The sequence below is a fragment of the Amblyomma maculatum genome, unplaced genomic scaffold (assembly GCF_055883805.1).
Source record: "Amblyomma maculatum isolate TAMU_Amacu unplaced genomic scaffold, ASM5588380v1 scaffold_13, whole genome shotgun sequence".
NCBI classification, from domain to species: domain Eukaryota; kingdom Metazoa; phylum Arthropoda; class Arachnida; order Ixodida; family Ixodidae; genus Amblyomma; species Amblyomma maculatum.
In genome coordinates this window covers 21,968,413-21,986,908 of record NW_028146738.1, presented here as the reverse complement: position 1 = coordinate 21,986,908, position 18,496 = coordinate 21,968,413, and the positions used below count along the sequence as shown (strand labels likewise).

Here is an 18,496-nt window from a genome sequence, read left to right as displayed (position 1 = left end):
CAAGAACTCGAGGATTATCAGACGGCACTGGGTTCCCCAGACGACGTGGTGCTAGCGCAGGTAATCCCCGTGGCACTTGTTGAGAGCGCGGCGCGGTGGAGACGCTGCCAGCCGGCCTTCCAGTCGATGGCAGACTTCACAGATTGCTTCCGCGCCGAGTTCTTGCCGCCCGATTACGAACGCCGGATGCTTGAGGAGCTAGCGTTGCGCACACAGCACCCAGAGGAGAGCCTCCTCGAGTATGTACGCGCAATGCAGGAGCTCTACAAGAGGGCAGATCCCACGGCAACCGATCTAGAACAGGTCATGCTCGTGATGAGGCAATGCCATCCACGCTTCAAGCCGTATTTGCGGGGACGTGGTTTTGCAAACCTCGAGGCCCTAGCACAGGAAGCGAAGGTAGTACAGGCGGATTTACTCGCTGAATTGCGCTACCAGCCACCCCCCAGGCCAGCCGAATCGCTAGAGCTGCGATGCGCCTGGGCCGGAGGCCAAGACTCCGTGCCGCGCGCCAGAGGCGCAGACGTAATGACGGTAGGGCAGGAAAGGCCAGCGGAAGGCTCCGCGATTCCTCGCGCTCTTGACCCGTATGCGTTCGAGCAGCGGCGTCGAGCTGGGCTTGCCAGCGACGTCCGCACAGGCGCGGAGAGAGGGGAAAGACGTCCCCAGCCGCTTCGTGGAACGTGGCATCCCCCGACCGCGCGGCAGGTGAACGATCGGCTTTGCTGGAATTGCAACCAGCCGGGCCACGTGGCACGAGAGTGTCAAGCAAGGCGTATGCAGGGAAACGCGGACCGCCGGCGGCCATAATTGGTAACACCAGCCTGTCGCCGTCAGCGGGAGAATTTCGTGGTAGCCACGGCGGAAAATGGGAAATTTACTCCCACGCCGCGTCACCGGGCGACTGCCCCGGGGGCGCAGAGGATTTTGTCCCCCTCGCCTGTAGAGCGCAAGGAATGTTGTCACGCTCGAGCCCTTTTATGCTAGTGCGGTTAGTTGGTCAAAGCTACTCGGCACTCGTTGACACGGGCTCAACTCTGTCACTGGTCGGTGATGATGTTTTCGAGGCCTGCCGTAGATGTAACATCTGTGTCAGGCCAGCCGAAACCCCTTTGAGCTTAGCAGCAGGGAAGACAAAAGCGGCGGGAGCGGTACGTCTGGTCCTGCGTTTTGACGGCAGGAAGCGGAGGCATCGCTTCGTCTATCTGCCTGGCTTAGCCATACCAGTTATTCTCGGAAGAGATTTTCTTTCGAGCGAAGGCATTGTGCTTGACATGGGGGAGAACGGCTATCGCTACAGCCCCTTCACCCCCCTCATTCCCTTTGTAAGCGCACCCCAACAGGAATGCGTCGCTGAGCGAGCGAGCGTCCACGCTTTTATGGCAGACAGCTCCCCCGCGACACTGAATGGTAGCCCATTAGAAGCAATTATCGCGTCCTTCTCAGGAACCGGTAGTCAGCGCCGAAGGCTCGTGGAAACTTTACTCCCGTTTTCGGATTGCTTCACAGAGAAACCAGGCAGAACCGACTTGCTTCAGCACGAGATCGAAACGGGTGATGCGCGCCCTTTCAGATGTAACCCGCGGCCGTTAAGCGCGCATAAGAGAGAGCTTCTCGACAGCGCCCTTGACGAGATGATAGATACTGGCGCGGTGAGACCCTCGCAAAGTCCCTGGGCGTCCCCAGTGGTTCTAGCGCCAAAGAAAGATGGTTCGGTCAGGCTGTGTGTTGATTATCGCAAGCTCAACTCACTGACGCCTACGGTTGCGTACCCTTTCCAGTCGATCGATGCTGTGATGTACGCGTTAGGGAACGCAAGGTTCTTCACAGTCCTGGATGCAAGCAGAGGGTACCTGCAGATTGAGGTGGCGGAAGGTGACATTCAGAAAACCGCATTCACCTGTCACTGCGGGCTCTTCGAATTTACTCGACTCCCGTTTGGTTTGTCTAATGCACCGAGCACGTTCATGCGATTGATGGACATCGTGCTGGGCGATGCAAGGTTCAACTACGCGATGGCGTACCTCGACGATGTTGTGATATTCTCACAGTCGTTTGAAGAGCATCTCATTCACCTGAATTCCGTTCTTGAAAGAAAGAGACGTGCGGGTATAACGATCAACCCAAAGAAAGTGCAGTTGGCATCAAAGAGATTGAACCTCTTGGGATTTGTGGTTGATGATGGCACTTTGAAACCGAACGATGACAAACTGCAGGCAATTCTGAACTACCCCTGCCCGACGGACGTGAAAAGCTTGCAGAGGTTTTTGGGAATGGTTGCCTTCTACAGACAATTCATCCCTATTTGTTCAGAGCTCGCTAGGCCGTTGAACCAGCTGTTGCGGAAAGGCTCGAAGTGGGTCTGGGGCAAGGAACAGAACGACGCTTTTGTTGCCTTGGCTCGCGCGATAGCGAACACCGCTAGTTTGCGCCTCCCTGACCTGAACAAGCCGTTTGTCTTGCAGACAGACGCTAGTGATGCCGGTGTAGGAGCTGTTTTGTTGCAGGAACACGAGGGCAAGCTGCGCCCTGTCGCGTTCGCTAGCCGCACGCTCACATCGGCGGAGCGGAATTGATAATGTTCGCATTGTCAAAGTTCGACATGTACCTAGACGGAGCGGTTTTCACCGTGCAGACAGATCACCAGGCACTTTCGTGGTTAAAGAGGCTGAAAAACCCCGCAGGCAGACTCGCGAGATGGGCGCTGATGTTGCAACGTTACGCGTACGCCATTGAGTACCGCCGGGGCAGCATGAATAAGGTGGCCGATGCGTTATCGCGCGCACCGTTGAAGGCTGGCAGAAGCGCAGAAGAGGCGCAGACCAGCTTTGCTGAAAGCGGCGTCGCCGCTAGTGGAGAGGAGGAGAGGGCGGACGCGAGTGTCGTGCCCTGCGTAGTTAAAGAGAGAAAGGAGGCGGACAGAGTTGCCGCACGGTGCTGCGAGAGAGAGAAGGCGCAGCAGCTGGTGGCGGCCAAGAAGCGAGGCAGAGAGAAATCTGTCATGGGGAGTAGCGGTCAGTAGGGAAGAGCTAATTGAGGCCCAGAAAGCAGACGGTCTATGCCAGCGGGTGCTGACAGAGCTTGCGAGTAGTGCAGCTTGCACCGGGAACGCTGAGGGCAAGTACGACGCGTATCTGCTGGGCGATGACGGCTTACTGCTCCGCTACATCCCCCAACTTGATGAGGAAGAGGCGATTGCATCCCCCTTCCGAGTCGTGGTCCCGAGGAAGTTGCGGAAACGATTCCTCCAGTACTTCCATGACTCAGCGCTGGCAGGCCATGGCAGCGGCAGTAACACTTACGACAAGTTATGCCGTGTCGCGACCTGGCCAGGTATGAGAAAGGATGTGCTGGGTTACGCCCGTACATGTCCTGTTTGCCAGGTAGCCAAGCCTCGGGCGGGGAAACCCGCTGGCATGATGAAGCCGGTAGTTAGCAACTATCCGTGGCAAGTGGTCGCGTGCGATATCATTAGACCCCTACCTCGCTCCGCGCGCGGACACCAATATATTCTGGTAATAACGGACCACTATTCCAAGTGGGTTGAGGTTTTCCCCCTTAGGAAGCTTGTGTCAGAACGGATTTGGGAGAAACTGTTGGAGACATTCACTCGTTTCGGTTTCCCTTCTGATCTGATTACAGACAATGCCTCGTATTTCACAAGCAAAGTCTTTGTTGATTCCTGTCGGGCGCTTCAAATCCGCCACAGGAAAACGAGTCCCTACCACGCTCAGAGCAACATAACCGAGAGAGTGAATCGGAATGTTAAGAGTAAGCTGGTCGCGACGACCGAGCAGCACAGAGATTGGGACGCACGGCTGTCCGAACCGGCTTTCGCCACTAGAACAACCGTGAACAGGTCGGTGGGTATGACACCTGCTTACTTGAATTTTGGGAAAGAGATCGCTTTTCCGCTAGAGAACGCCCTACTTGACGCGGCGGGGCCCGCGCCCCCTCCGCTTACGCAGTACGCGGCAAAGCTCCGCGAGCGCCTTGAGGCAGTGCAGCGCGCGGCTCGTGAAAACCTCGATGTCGCGCGCATGGAGCAAGCGGATCAGTACAACAAAGGTCGTCGTCACGTCGTTTTCAACACGGGCGACTTGGTACTGAAAAGAACGCACCCGCTTAGTAACGCAGCGCGTGGTTTCGGCGCGTCGCTAGCGCACAAGTGGGTTGGACCGTTCGAAGTTACGGCACGGACTACGCCACTCACCTACCAGCTGCGGTTGTTGGCGAGCGGTGAAACCACTGGTCCGGTGCACGTCGCAGACTTGAAAGCTTACCACCTTCGCAAGGACGATAACTGCGAAGCGGGGGAAGCTCAAAGCGATGCAGGTAGCAACCCGGTTCGCAACCGACGCTATAACCTAAGGCCAAGGTAGTGCACTACCTTGTCTAACGTCTTTGCTTCTTTCAGAATGCATTCTGACAAGATTTTGCAGCAGCCAGATGAACCACCGTCGCTGGGGCGGGAAACCGCACCCAGCACTACAGCCAGATGAACCACCGTCGCTGGGGCGGGAAACCGCACCCAGCACTTGGTTCGAGGAGGGGCCACTTAAACAGGGGGTACCCCCCTAGTTTGTGGCCTATTATTGTGACCAGCGCGGCCATGCTGGCCGTCTTCAACGAGTCTGGATTGGAGCCCGCTGCCCAGGCCTGGAGTACGGGCCTCAGGAAGCCAGGTGTGCCCGGGGCGGAAACGCCTGCTGCAATGTGCATCCAGCACGGCGCCACGTGGAAAGGGGTCAACGATGTAGAGCAGCAGCTCAGGGCCGCTGCCAGTCGTATCCGTGGCTGAGCCCAGCTGCGCTGTGACCCCGAGGATGTGGCCGCTGCCGGAGAGGGACCAGCCGCAACAGTCCCGCCATGCCTGCTGCTCCTCCCGTCCCACGGACCAGCTGAGATGGCATCCCGCCAGAGCCAGGCGACAAGCCTTCATATTTTACGATGACCCAGGCTCGGACATGGACATGGCCCGGCTGTTGGTGGAGCCCGGGTCGGACGCTGAGGGGGGGGGGAAGATGTGGGGCCCTGCACCACGTATCCGTATGCCCGTGCGCGCCGCGCATTCAAAGGCCACGCCACTATCCCAATGCTCTCTGCGCGGTGCCTGTTTCCCTCTCCCCGCTCGTTCGGGGATAACCGGTCCCACGCGAGGGGGGTTATAAAAGAAGGCACGCGCCGCCGTCTCGCCCTTCTTGGTCCCTGGCTCTTCATTCCGGCTTCGCTCCTGGCTCTCTCCACGGAAACGACCCGCGCCACCCGGACGACGACCCCGGACAGCCTCGACGACGCCCGCGCTTACGTGAGATAAAAGATGTTTGTTATACGGCCCACTGTGTGTTTGTCGTACGCATCCCTCGGGCAGAGGAATCGCCCACAAATGTTTGGATAATTCAAACTTTTCTCCTGGTCTCTTGAAGCCTGAATGAAGGTCCTCTGAAGGTGCTGCATATGTTTTGCTCCACTGAACAAAGTTTGATATTCATACTATTCGCTATACATGTTTTTTTTTTTCTTCATTCGATTCGATATTTGATTTGAGAGTTACTATTTGATGTTTGCACACCCCTACTGATGGTGTTACCAAAACTTCTCTCTAAGTGCATTTTAAAAACAAACGAGACCTGCTGAGTACAACTGCAATGCATAAGAATTTCTCTCATATAATTAGGGGTTGCTTATAGGTTCTTATTTTTTGAAAATTTCGCAGGTTTCTTTTCAGTGTTTATAGCAAAACAAAAGTTTCAATTTTTTTCGGCAAATATTATTTTTGATGAATGAACTACTGATTTTTTCCATCATCTAATATGGGATCCTCGGGTGCCAAAAGTCACTTATTCCAGGCATTTTTTTTCGGAGCTGTTTTTGTCTAAGGAACTTCTGTTATTCCTCACAGTGGACATAGAAGACTTTTTCCTGATGCTTATGCATGGTTTTGTGTCCGTGTTTTATACGCAGCTGACAGACCATACTCGACTAAAAGTGGTAAGCTGGTGATGAGAGTGAACAAATATTGCTTAGCTTTCAGGTGGCAAGAGGCTAGTGCTTTGCAGCCTGGCGCAATACCTAAATATGCACAACTACATTGCTTATTTAACAATACTACCATCATATCAAACCTTGCTTCTTTATTTAGACCATTTTGTACTTTGACTGAGGGTAACTCTTGTTCAAAAGGCAGCTAGCTATGCCTTCCATCCAAAAAATATTGACCTGTTTCGGCTAAACCCGAATTTCAAAAGTTGAATTCAGCGCACTTTTATCTATTGTTATTGGTTTAATTTGAAGTCTAACCCATATAAATGTCATTTATTTTATGACTACACCCACAAAAAGGATTTATTTTAGTTCCTTCAAGTCTGTTATTACACATTCCTTATTTAATTTTTTGCCAAAGAGAAATGTCACATATGCTGCAGCGCAGCCTTCATATATGATTTATGACGGCTTAAAAATGGTATATACAAGAATAAAAGAAATATGTTTACATGCCAAAGTTGTGCATATTCTATGGGGGACAAAATAACAAAATGTTCTAGATAACTTTCAGCCACCTAGGTACAGGGGTACTTTTGTACACTGCCATTAAAGCTTAATTACTGATCTGGAATTGAGCTTTGCAAGTTTTTGTTCAACAGCATTTTATGTAGGCTTGTTTAAAATATAAACAATTTTTTTTATAGATGCCAACAGGTGATGCCTAAGTATTGTGCTTGTACTGGTTACGTAACAGAGGTATATTATAGTAACCAGGTGCATGCATAGCCAAGAATTTTTTTGGGAGAGGCCCAAGGTTATTTCCTGTACTGAGCAGAATGGGAGGTGGGGGCCTAGTTCACCTTTGATACCTCCCTTGTACGTGCCTGGTAGTAGTGAATTTTCATTTGATTCGGTCACTTGCTGTATATGAAATAAGTCCGTGTAAATATAGTAAAATACCTTCGTAATTCGGTATTTCCCTATTTCCCCTTAGTTTGGAAATTCAAACTGTCACCAGACTCCCGCCAAACGCCCACGTAAGGCAATGGCGTCGGAAGTTCGTTTACTGGGACGCTCTGTGGCTGACATCTGTTAAAATGGCCGGAACTGCCGCGCCATACGTGACGTGGTACACCTGCTCGAGAAACGATCGTCCAAATTCATGCTTAGGCTTGAAATGATTATTATTACCTGTGCCCCTCTAACACGAACGCAACGGGCGTGCTGATGATCGACAAGTCGACTGATACAAGTGACAACTCCAGCTGCATAGTTTTGTTTACAGGGCTTTGCTGCCAGCCGCAGCGATGGCGGCTATCAGTTGCATAGATCAACCTGCCAACAACCAAGCCAGTAGCTGCGCACCGTTTGGAACAATAACTGTCTAGTCGCTGATTTTTTTGTTTGTTTTGTTTTTGTTTGTTCAGGGTGTCATGCCGCAGCGGCGCCAATGCAGTTTTTCCATCGCTTCCGGCATTTCCATTCCTTCAGGGAAATGAAACTCAGCGCTCGTCATGTGATGTTTGCTGTTTGTGCAGTGAAACTTTCTCACGTGCGATGCCACAAGCTAAGAAGCTTCAGCTCTATACCGCCTTGCAAACTGAGAGAAGCCGCAGAGAGTTCTAACTTCGAGAGTCCAAACAGCATGCGTGAATTAAAACACTTCACGGAACTGTGAAAAATCATCGTTGTTGCGAAGCTTTTATGTTGAAAGTTGATGATTATTGTTCAGGTATTTACCAAAAAAATTTTACTTTCACACGAGCAATTCTTGGTAGCATTTGGAGAAAGAAATTCTATCATTCAACATTCAGGTAATTTGGACGTCTTTTTCCTCTATTTTGAAGTCAGAAACAATGAGTCTTTGCTGTATGAATGCCATGTGACATTCCGCAGCTGTTCAGTGCTAATGCTTTTATAAGTCACTAGAACGCGCATGCGAAAAGGAAGAATGATATATATGACACACGGTTTGCGGAAATTATAAAATGTAATGGTGTAACAATACCATTACATGAAGTAACACTGTAATCTAAAGTATGCATGCTATTTGTATACATGCGAAGTCTTCTTCTGGCCATCTCCTGTCCATCATAATGGCTGCAATGCCTAGGGCTTCATGACTTACTTCTTAATGACAAACACACAGTTGCCCCGAAACAGCAGCGGTATTTTTGCATTTCCTTCTTTCATGATTCAAAAGGCTGTTTATCAAGCAAAAAATATGATCTCTTTTTGTTTTAGATGACTGTCTGCAAAAACAACCTAGCCTACACCTCAATTTCACAAGAGACCAGAACTATATAAACGAGTGCTAGAGTAATTTAGTCAATCCAATGGAAAAGCATACAATTTTAAAGCAGCTCTTCACAACTTTTGCAGGCACCTGTACTCTGTGACTGCTACTTGAGCTAAGGAGTTCAGGGTGGGGTGTTGCATTTCATCTAGCAGCCTGTGGCTATGAAATACACACATTATCATCATCTAGCATGTCCACAGTTTCAGGAGTGCAGACTAAATCAAACTATGCCTGAGAGTGCACCATCCTTACTACAGAAAAGCGTACTTGCATCTGCAGCCAAGGAAAAATGTCAGCAACAGAGAGAGTGCTATGTGCTCCTATGCTGAGCCAACAGTAGGAACATGTACAAACACCATCATGAACAGGGTCCTACATTAGCCAGAAAAGCCGAGTTTTTTTATGCACCACTGAAAGTCCTGCAGGCACACCTCTACTTCGCATCTTCAACCAAATGCAATGCACCTGAAGAACTTGCAAGTTTATCCTGGTGGCCCTCTCTTGAGCCACTCAGAATATGCTGCCACCTTTCTTTGCTTGACAAACAATATGCTCCAGAAAGCAAAAAGAGTTACCATAAGTGACAATTAGTTGGACGAATGTTTTGCACATACGTGGTGTTACTGGAATGAAGAAGTTGCACCAAGCTCCGTGAAGCGGCCTCAGAAGAGACACCTGCATTTTGCACAAGCACCTTCTCTGTGCTCAGGAGGTCTTCAAGTTTTGAGTACCGGCCCTCCAGCATGGCTTGGGCTGCTCCAAAGATCTGCTGTATCAAGCCTTTGTCAACGACAGCAGCTCCACCATCTTTCCTGAAATGCAGAACCAGAGCAAAAAAGACAAAACTATCTGAGCTTGTTTGAAATCTTTGCTGTTCAGGCTTTTTTTTTTACTTTTTATATCAGTGAAAACTCCTGAAGTATTCTGGGTAGAAACAATTTCCTATGCAGTGAATGCACAAGCACCACTTTTCTTTCCAAGGTTCTGCCAAATGCAGCTGTAGCTGGACATACATACTACTTTCAACTCAATTTTTGCATGTAGAATGAACAGAAAATCAAGCTAATGAAAAAGAAACTCCCCAACACTATAGCTGCTCATATGATGTGCCATGTGATATGCTCCAGACACCATGCTAAGGCAAATTTATTTGCCAGTTCACATTCATAAGTTCAATGACACTATGCTTAGCTGGATATATTTCAGATGTGTGCTGCCTGTCCTATTAGTAAAAAATAATAATAATAATCATCATCATCATCAGCCTGATTATACCCACTGCAGGGCGAAGGCCTCTCCCATAGCTCTCCATTTAACCCGGTTCTGTGCTAGCTGCATCCACTTGACCCCTGCGAACTTCTTAATCTCATCCGCCCACCTAACTTTCTGCCGCCCCCTGCTACGCTTTCCTTCCCTTGGAATCCAGTTTGTTACCCTCAGCGACCATCGGTTATCCTCTCTTCGCACTACATGTCCTGCCCATGTCCATTTCTTCTTCTTAATTTCCACTAGAATGTCGTTAACTTGAGTTATTTCTCTGACCCACTCTGCACGCTTTCTATCTCTTAATGTTACTCCTACCATTTTTCGTTCCATAGCCCTCTGGGTTGTCCTCAACTTAGGTAGAACTCTTTTGGTTAGCCTCCACGTTTCAGCCCCATAGGTGAGTACAGGCAAGATGCAACTGTTGTATACTTTCCTCTTGAGCGATACCGGTAAGCTGCTAGTCATAATCTGCGAGTGCTTGCCAAATGCGCTCCATCCCAAAAATAATCCAAGCAACAATAATTCTTTTGGTGAGTGCAAGGCTCATGTTCCCCCTCCCCTCCCCCTCTTTTTTACCTGAACTGAAGAACTCTCTTTCGAAGCTGTTCTGCTGTTAGACGGCCTGTGACGTCCAAACGCACACCTTGTTTCAGCGCTGCTTCCACAAGAAGCCGGTTCAGCTCCATCATGCATTCCTATTGAGCAGATGTAAAAACATATACAAAATAACTTACCCTGAAAATCCACAACGACGTCTATCTGCATTTTTTTAGTGGAACGTGTCATAATTTTTCAAATTAGCTTTTCTGGCAGTTGTCCAGACTAGAAAAGGAAAGACCAGTCTTTACGTCCAATTAGTTCAATTAATAGGTAAGAATTAGTAATCCACTAGAAACTTTACAGAAATGCCAAAAAAAAAAACACCCCCAAGAAGCACAATTTTCATCATGGTAGCTTTACTGCAAAGTGTTCCCTGTGCTCAGCCAAAAACGAAATGAAATTCAGAGCTTCCAGAAAGGATCACACACTTTGAACACCTCGTTTACCCGCGCTTCTTGAGAGAAAATTTCCCAACTTGCACAGTTGCAGTCTCCACCAGCCTTGGTGTCTGGCAACAGGTTTGTTTTGCTTTCTGGGGTTTTGTGCACTTCCCTTTCCACAACATGAAAAAATATCCTCAAAGAATTCTTGGTTCCGTTTGATGCCCTACACTTTTGTACTTGGCATTTTTCAAGTATCCCCAAGGTTTAAGGTTATTTAACTAAATGGACTAGCACAAAGTATACTACACTCCTCTTTGCAAGAGGAGTGTAGTATGACTGTCGTGAAGTATTGTGATATATGCTGCAAGCATTATTAATGACTTTTACAGCAGCTCCAAAATATTTCTCAAACTACAACTGTGGCCCTTTTTTTTTTCCTGTTTCTAAAAACAACAGAAGATGCTAGACTGAGCATCAGATATTTACGCTGCACAATGAAGCCACAGAATGCAATGACAGAAACATCAAGTAATAACTTTTGTACTGTGAACTGCTTGCGGCAAACATCCATACAGATGTTACGAAACAAATATTTTTCAAACTAACATGTATGACAAAAAAAAAAAAAAAAGACTTTTTTAAAGACGTTAGACATCAAATTTTTGCGTGTATGTTTTCTTATTCGTAATGATGTTACTCTATATGGATCACCTTGTGGTATTTATTCCCCTGTAACCATTAAATAATTTAAAACGGTATTTAATCTTTGATGCCATTTTGGTTTCAATGTCAAAATAATTACTGTGATGTCCACACATAAGGTATGAAAAAAAATTGCCAGACACACTTAGGACCGCCAATGTGAGAGAATGCTAAAGCATTACTATAATTAAGGCTGCCATGCATTCGCAAATGTATTTTAAATATATTAAATTTTTCATGGAAGCAAGATGTGGTTGCATATTTTTTACACACTAGACTGGCAACAATTGAGCATTCTTGCAGCAACTGCTTTGTTAGCAAGAAGCGCCGCCATCTTTATACATCTGGCTGTATTTTTGTGGTTTTGTGCTTCTTTACACCATCACTGTGCCTCTTAAGAGTCGATGCATTTCCGAAGCATGCCACGTGAAGCCTTGCTCGTAGATGGTTCACTGCCTATCACGCATACATAACTGTCTGCAGATGACTGACATGGCAGAGGGATTGTGTGACCCTGCTGACAACCTCTTCAACACTAGCAACGCCATGTGACGTGTCGCCTCTGCAAAACCAGTTTGCCTTGTCGGCCGTCGCACCTAAGTGTGCCAAGACCTGTCATCACCAACCACTCCTCTGCTGTGCTCCTGTTCCAAACTGGTAACCTTTTCTTCTAACAATAGCAATGCCATGTGGTCTGTTGCCTTTACGAAATCGGTTTGACCCCTGGCCATCCTGCTTTAGCGCGCTGGGATCTGTCATCATCAATCACTCCTTTGCTTAGCTCCTGTTCCAACCTGGTAACCTTTTCTTCCAACAACAGCGATGCAATGTGGTCTGTTGCCTGTACAAAATCAGTTTGGCCCCTGGCCATCCTGCTTTAGTGCGCTGATATCTGTCATCATCAATCACTCCTTTGCTTAGCTCCTGTTCCAACCTGGTAACCTTTTCTTCCAACAATAGCAATGCCATGTGGTCTGTTGCCTGTACGAAATCAGTTTGACCCCTGGCCATCCTGCTTTAGCGCGCTGGGATCTGTCATCATCAATCACTCCTTTGCTTAACCCCTGTTCCAACCTGGTAACCTTTTCTTCCGACAATAGCGATGCAATGTGGTCTGTTGCCTGTACAAAATTAGTTTGGCCCCTGGCCATCCTACTTTAGTGCGCTGATATCTGTCATCATCAATCACTCCTTTGCTTAGCTCCTGTTCCTACCTGGTAACCTTTTTTTCCAATACACTATAGTGCAGCAAAAGACGAGGACACAAGAGACGAGAGACGAACACCACGAGCGCTAACTTCCAACAAATTTTATTCTCCTGAAGCATCATATTTATACGCCAGAAAAACAGGAATCACATGTGCCAACAGTATCAATTCCTTAGAAAGACGAGCTCTTTATCTGAGAGGAGAATGGAAGGTGTGCTTACACACGGCGCCGAAGAAACTTTCTACGTTGTGCAAGCTGAAAGAAACCAACACCAACAAAGCGCGCGGATGAGCAATTTGGCACCAGAAGCCGTACGTCACGTGTGATGAAGGTGTTGTATATAAAATTCCCTTGTCATGCAGGAAACACTATATCGGCCAGACAGGGAGATGTCTGAACGAGCGCCTAATGGAACACGCTCGCAACGTCAAAAATGGCCGGCAAGGCGGATCGCTGGTTGACCACATTCTCGAATGCAAGTCAAAAACCTGTAAGCCTTTCTTTGATAAAAGTGTGGTAATAGGAAAAAGTAGAGAAAGGGTAACGCGAGAAATAATTGAAACCGAAAAGATAAATAGTTCAGGATGCGCGTGTGTAAGCACACCTTCCATTCTCCTCTCAGATAAAGAGCTCGTCTTTCTAAGGAATTGATACTGTTGGCACATGTGATTCCTGTTTTTCTGGTGTATAAATATGATGCTTCAGGAGAATAAAATTTGTTGGAAGTTAGTGCTCGTGCTGTTCGTCTCTCGTCTCTTGTGTCCTCGTCTTTTGCTGCGCTATAGTGTATTGGAATCATGTACCAACAAGCCCAAAAAACCACGCTACTGAACCTTTTCTTCCAACAATAGCGATGCAATGTGGTCGGTTGCCTGTACAAAATCAGTTTTGCCCCTGGCCATCCTGCTTTAGCGCGCTGATATCTGTCATCATCAATCACTCCTTTGATTAGCTCCTGTTCCAACCTGGTAACCTTTTCTTCCAACAATAGCGATGCAAAGTGGTCTGCTGCCTGTACAAAATCAGTTTGGCCCCTGGCCATCTTGCTTTAGCGCGCTGATATCTGTCATCATCAATCACTCCTTTGCTTAGCTCCTGTTCCAACCTGGTAACCTTTTCTTCCAACAATAGCAATGCCATGTGGTCTGTTGCCTGTACGAAATCAGTTTGACCCCTGGCCATCCTGCTTTAGCGCGCTGGGATCTGTCATCATCAATCACTCCTTTGCTTAGCTCCTGTTCCAACCTGGTAACCTTTTCTTCCAACAATAATGATGCAATGTGGTCTATTGCCTGTACAAAATCAGTTTGGCCCCTGGCCATCCTGCTTTAGCGCGCTGATATCTGTCATCATCAATCACTCCTTTGCTTAGCTCCTGTTCCAACCTGGTAACCTTTTTTTCCAACAATAGCAATGCCATGTGGTCTGTTGCCTATACGAAATCATTTTGACCCCTGGCCATCCTGCTTTAGCGCCTTGAGATCTGTCATCATCAATCACTCTTTTGCTGTGCTCCTATTCCAAACTGGTAACCTTTTTTTTAAACAATAGCGATGCCAGTATAGGTATCCATAAGATAAAACTACTGTGATAGAAACTGTTCTCGGCAGTTTATTAACCCTTTCGCTGTCGGGCGTTTCTGGCCGTGACGCATCCCCAGTGTCGGCTTGGTTTCAGGGAATGCGCATATCAGAGAATGAGCATAGCGATTTAATTTTGATTATGATTGCTATACAAATAAGATAGTCAACGGAATATGTGTGTTCTGCAGGTGTTGTTAATTAACATCATCATCATTATCAGCCTGATTATAAATGACATAAATGAGGATAATATAGGAAAGAAAACTGCTCGATACTTCTTGAGAGATCGAATCCGAGCTCGACTTGTATTTATAATCAAAAGAGCCATTGCTCCAGTCCGCAGTTGAAGGTCCCGCGCGGTCAACCATCCGAAAGTAACCGCGCACACAGATTTCTAGCAGAAGATAGCTAGGAGACTATACAGTACAAGGAGCAATTCTCATTAATGGACCTATAGATGTCATGCTATATTCCTAAAAACACGCAGCGGCGAATGATGGCAGCAGGAGCGCCTGCAACAATCGGAGAACATGCGCAGTCACCACCACGGAGGAAGGGGGAGGGGTCGGAAGGAGGGCATGCTTCCTTGGCCGCGGAGATGGTTACGAGGGACAACGGCGATGGCGACGACGCGAAACGCAGGAACGGGTGCCAAAGAGCTGCACTCTAAAACTGCAAAATTTAGCTGGATACATAGTCTGGAGTAGTTTCCTGGCTTATCACTTGTTACTCGAGAGGCTGCAAATCTCCCGTCGCAGCCTGGTTCGAATCCACGTCCTTGGGATCAGCAGTCAAGTGCCTTGGCCACTGAGCCACTGTAGCAGAGCCATTCTAGAGATGTTGCTGAATACTTGCTGGAGTGATATCAGTATTTCATATGCACTTCAACCCGGTGTGACTAGAAATGTGGAGCACACAAGCCATTCTTTAATGAATTCTGCAGTAACAAGAGAACCACGCAACAGAGGCAAAGAAATTAAAGGAGAACAGGAGCATAATTATTTTTGCCACCATGGCTGACAAAACAATCAGACGTGGTGACACCATTATGTGATGCTGCACCACATTGCAGTTCTGTATACCAGTGGTCCTCCATTTGTAAGTTCCTAAGCCCTTTCCAGTCCTCACAAACATTTTCAGCTTTTGCCTCCTGCTTTCCACGAATATATGACAAGTGCTAAATAAATGGTGCCTCGTTCTTCAAGGTGTTGCAGATAAGGATGGTAGTTTGATGCAGGCAGCATCAGTATTACACGACGCATTGCTCCATCTGTGTCCTGCCCAGAAGCCCAGTGTCCTCAGAAATATTACAAGCTGCTAAATGGCATTGTAAACTGTCATCAAACATAATATGATGGACATAGTCCAATGGTACACGCTGAGAAACAGGATGGGGAACACTATCACAAACTGCCAGCTGCCAGTTCTTGAACCTTTTTGATGGTACTTCGAACCTTAGCAGAAAAAAATCTTTCAACACCACTATGCCCAATTGGGTCTCTCAATAACACTGTCGGCACATTTTAAGTGTTGGGCTGCCGGTGTCTATATAAAAATTTATTTTTCAAACACTAGAGACCTCTAAAAATAGACAAGGACATGATTTTAGATGTAAATTTATGATCCGATTATATTTTTAATGCCAAATAACAAACACCCTCAACAGCACTGGACTGAAACCAGACAAGGGCAGAGAAAAACAAAAGGATTTGCTTACCTTCTGCTTGCAGTTGATAATGTGCTGCAGGGCTAACTTTGAGTCTTCATGAGCCAAACAACCAGGACACACAGTTTCTGATGGTATAGCTTGCCTGGAAATATACAAGGACATAATCAGCATAGTAATTCTTTATGCGCACTGCAAGAAGCTTTTCTCAGTTGAACCACTTGCTTATTCACAATGAAATTTGGCGCATAGATGGCATTTTCAGTACCGAGTTTGGATGATGTGTTTACCCTGTTCGATGAGAATTAATTAGAAATCCATGTCACCTGCAGTGTCAGCGACCGAAAACAAGCATCTTTTGCATAGCTGATTCTGGCCGCGCCATCTGTTGTGTATCGGTGAAATAATTTTTTACTTTGAAAATGCAGTTATATTCTGGGTGAGTGAGTCAACACTCTTAAGTGTCTAGTTTTAAGATGACTTCTCGGCTGCCGTAACAATACTGAGTGCAGAAAACGTTATCAGTGCGATTTCCTCCCCCGGATTCAACAAGTTTGCTTCGTGCCTGCTGAAATAAAATGATGTACTCGTTTTGTGAGTACGCCTTAGATGGTGCCCCCAGCATGAACCATGCGAAAGATGCGTGTTATGGGTCACCGATATTGCAGACTACACAGATTCCTAATGAGTTCTGATCAAATCAGGCAAGCACATCGCCTAAATGCGATATTGAAAATTATAGACGGCCATGTGCCATCTGTGTGCCAAATTTCAGCGCGAATAAACGAGAGGCTTAACTGTGAGAAGCATTTTACAGTTTGCATTTAACATTGCAACTGTCAGTATAAAAAGAGCAGAATGAAGAAATTAAATGGAAATTTTCACAATATGAAAAGTCACTTCAAAACATGTTGATCATGCTGAAACATGACAACTGTAGCAGTACAAGCAACAGTTGACAACCCATTAAATAATTTTTTGAAACTGGTAAAAATGATTTCACATCGCGTTTAAAGTAAACTCACACAGAATTCAAGACTGTGTGTGCTATCTTTATTCCTTGCATTTCAGGTCTCTCTCTGTAAGTATGCTCAGCACAGTTCAAACCAACACATATTCCGTTTTAAATGTGATGGCTTTTATAAATACTCAGAGGCAGTGTTAACGAAGTTCTGTGTAAAGGCAGAAGCTAAAGGCAGAAAGCCTGGGCCAGCTAACAAGAAATAAATGTAGCACAGCTCCTTTCATGCAACATATTTATACTTTGTAGGCCTTTTCACCTCATCAGAACAAGATAAATTTCTGAAATAATGTTGTAAGAAAGCACAAACGCAAGTAAACCAGCAGTGAGACAAGTACGCGAGTCCATAAGAAAATACTAAGCCCTCCAAAATATGTTTTAAGAAATACCGTATAACACTTGGCAGGAATCCTTCATGCAGCTCACTTTTTTTTTTTTTTTTTTTACAATTGCTTTTTTGTCAAATAAGAACAACACCTTCTTAATATCTACTAGAGATCTTCCAGCCCTTGTGTTTCTGGATGACGGCAGGTGAGTTTAAAGAATAGAATGTGCCTATTTAATGTCACATTAAAATTAATAACAACTCAGCACTGCTCTTTCAAAGCTTAGAAGAAAAAAAGTTCCTGCATGTGCAGGGTTTTTAAATTAACCTCTCTGCCTTTTCTTTAATTTTGTTGTTCTTTTTATTATGTTTTGTTTCTTAGAAAAATGCAGACTGGTGCCATGAGCCCATAGACCGCAAGGCACAGTGAAATTCTAATCACAGTGGCATTGAAGGAGTTTGTGTTCACATGGTGTTTTTTTTTTTTTTTTATGTAGTGTATGTGAAAAACTAAACAAATAATGGCTTCTAAACTGTTCACTTGACTAGAAACTGCTCAACAGAGTCTGTTCTATATGAGTCCTCTATATTATATCAAGGCTCTCTATCCAAGTGCTTCTGGAGCAAACTTGTCGCTCAGGTGTGCAATCTCTGCCATCCACCTTGAGAGTTCAGATATCTCTTCCAAATTACAATCCTATTCATGGGCAGCTTAAAATAATTTTCCACTGAGCATGCACTGTTGTGTAAATTACGAGTTGCTCATATTCTAGACAGTTGCTACATCCCTTAAAAAAAAAAAAAATCCAACAACATATGTTAGTGCCACACTTTAAAAGATGCCATTTTCATGCTCTAGACAAGTATCACAGGGAATGTGACTATGTATACAGTTCTTGGCTCAATCTGAAAGCAGGTCTCAGTGCAGTGAGTGGAAGTAAACATTACCATGTATGCATAAAAAAATGCTTGAGCGCTTTCTTGGTTCCAAAGGAGGCCAGACGGTTTAGTGGTTGAGGAAGCAGCAAGAATATGTTTACCTGTGCACTCTCCGCTGCTTTACATATCTGCGAGTGGGATGTGTAGATCCACATGCACTGCCATATGTGCTAAGTATCTGAACTGATTTTGGAAGCTTAATGATGATGATCTGGAGAGTGTGACAGTAGGTGCAGAGCATACAGTTCGCTTGAGTTTGATGATAGCACTTCAGAGTGTTGTCTTCATTTCCAACAGATGCAGTGGCACCACAAGCTTGCTTTCCTTCAACAGCCTCAATGGTCCTTTGCTTATCAGTGAAATGGCCACGCATGCCCCCAGCAGTGACTTGGGGCTCAACTTTTCTATTTTAACTGAAGAACAATGATAAAAGTGTGCTGAATTAAATTCTTAATGTTTGTTTCAGACAAAAAACAAAAGCTAGTATTTCCGGCAAGGATACCACAGTTAGCTGACTA

The 18,496-nt window shown here is 46.2% G+C and overlaps 1 protein-coding gene across 1 annotated transcript in view; it reads right to left on the bottom strand.

The window, feature by feature from the left end:
• Positions 1–18,496, bottom strand: part of LOC146172340 (sec1 family domain-containing protein 2-like) — a 55,444-nt gene that overhangs the window by 19,658 nt on the left and 17,290 nt on the right. Inside the window, exons 7-9 of the mRNA XM_084585890.1 lie at positions 15,745–15,838; positions 10,127–10,245; positions 8,899–9,096 (exon numbers count right to left, since the gene is read on the bottom strand). Of these exons, the coding sequence (XP_084442016.1) occupies positions 8,899–9,096; positions 10,127–10,245; positions 15,745–15,838 (411 nt within the window). The remainder of the gene's footprint in view (positions 1–8,898; positions 9,097–10,126; positions 10,246–15,744; positions 15,839–18,496) is intronic.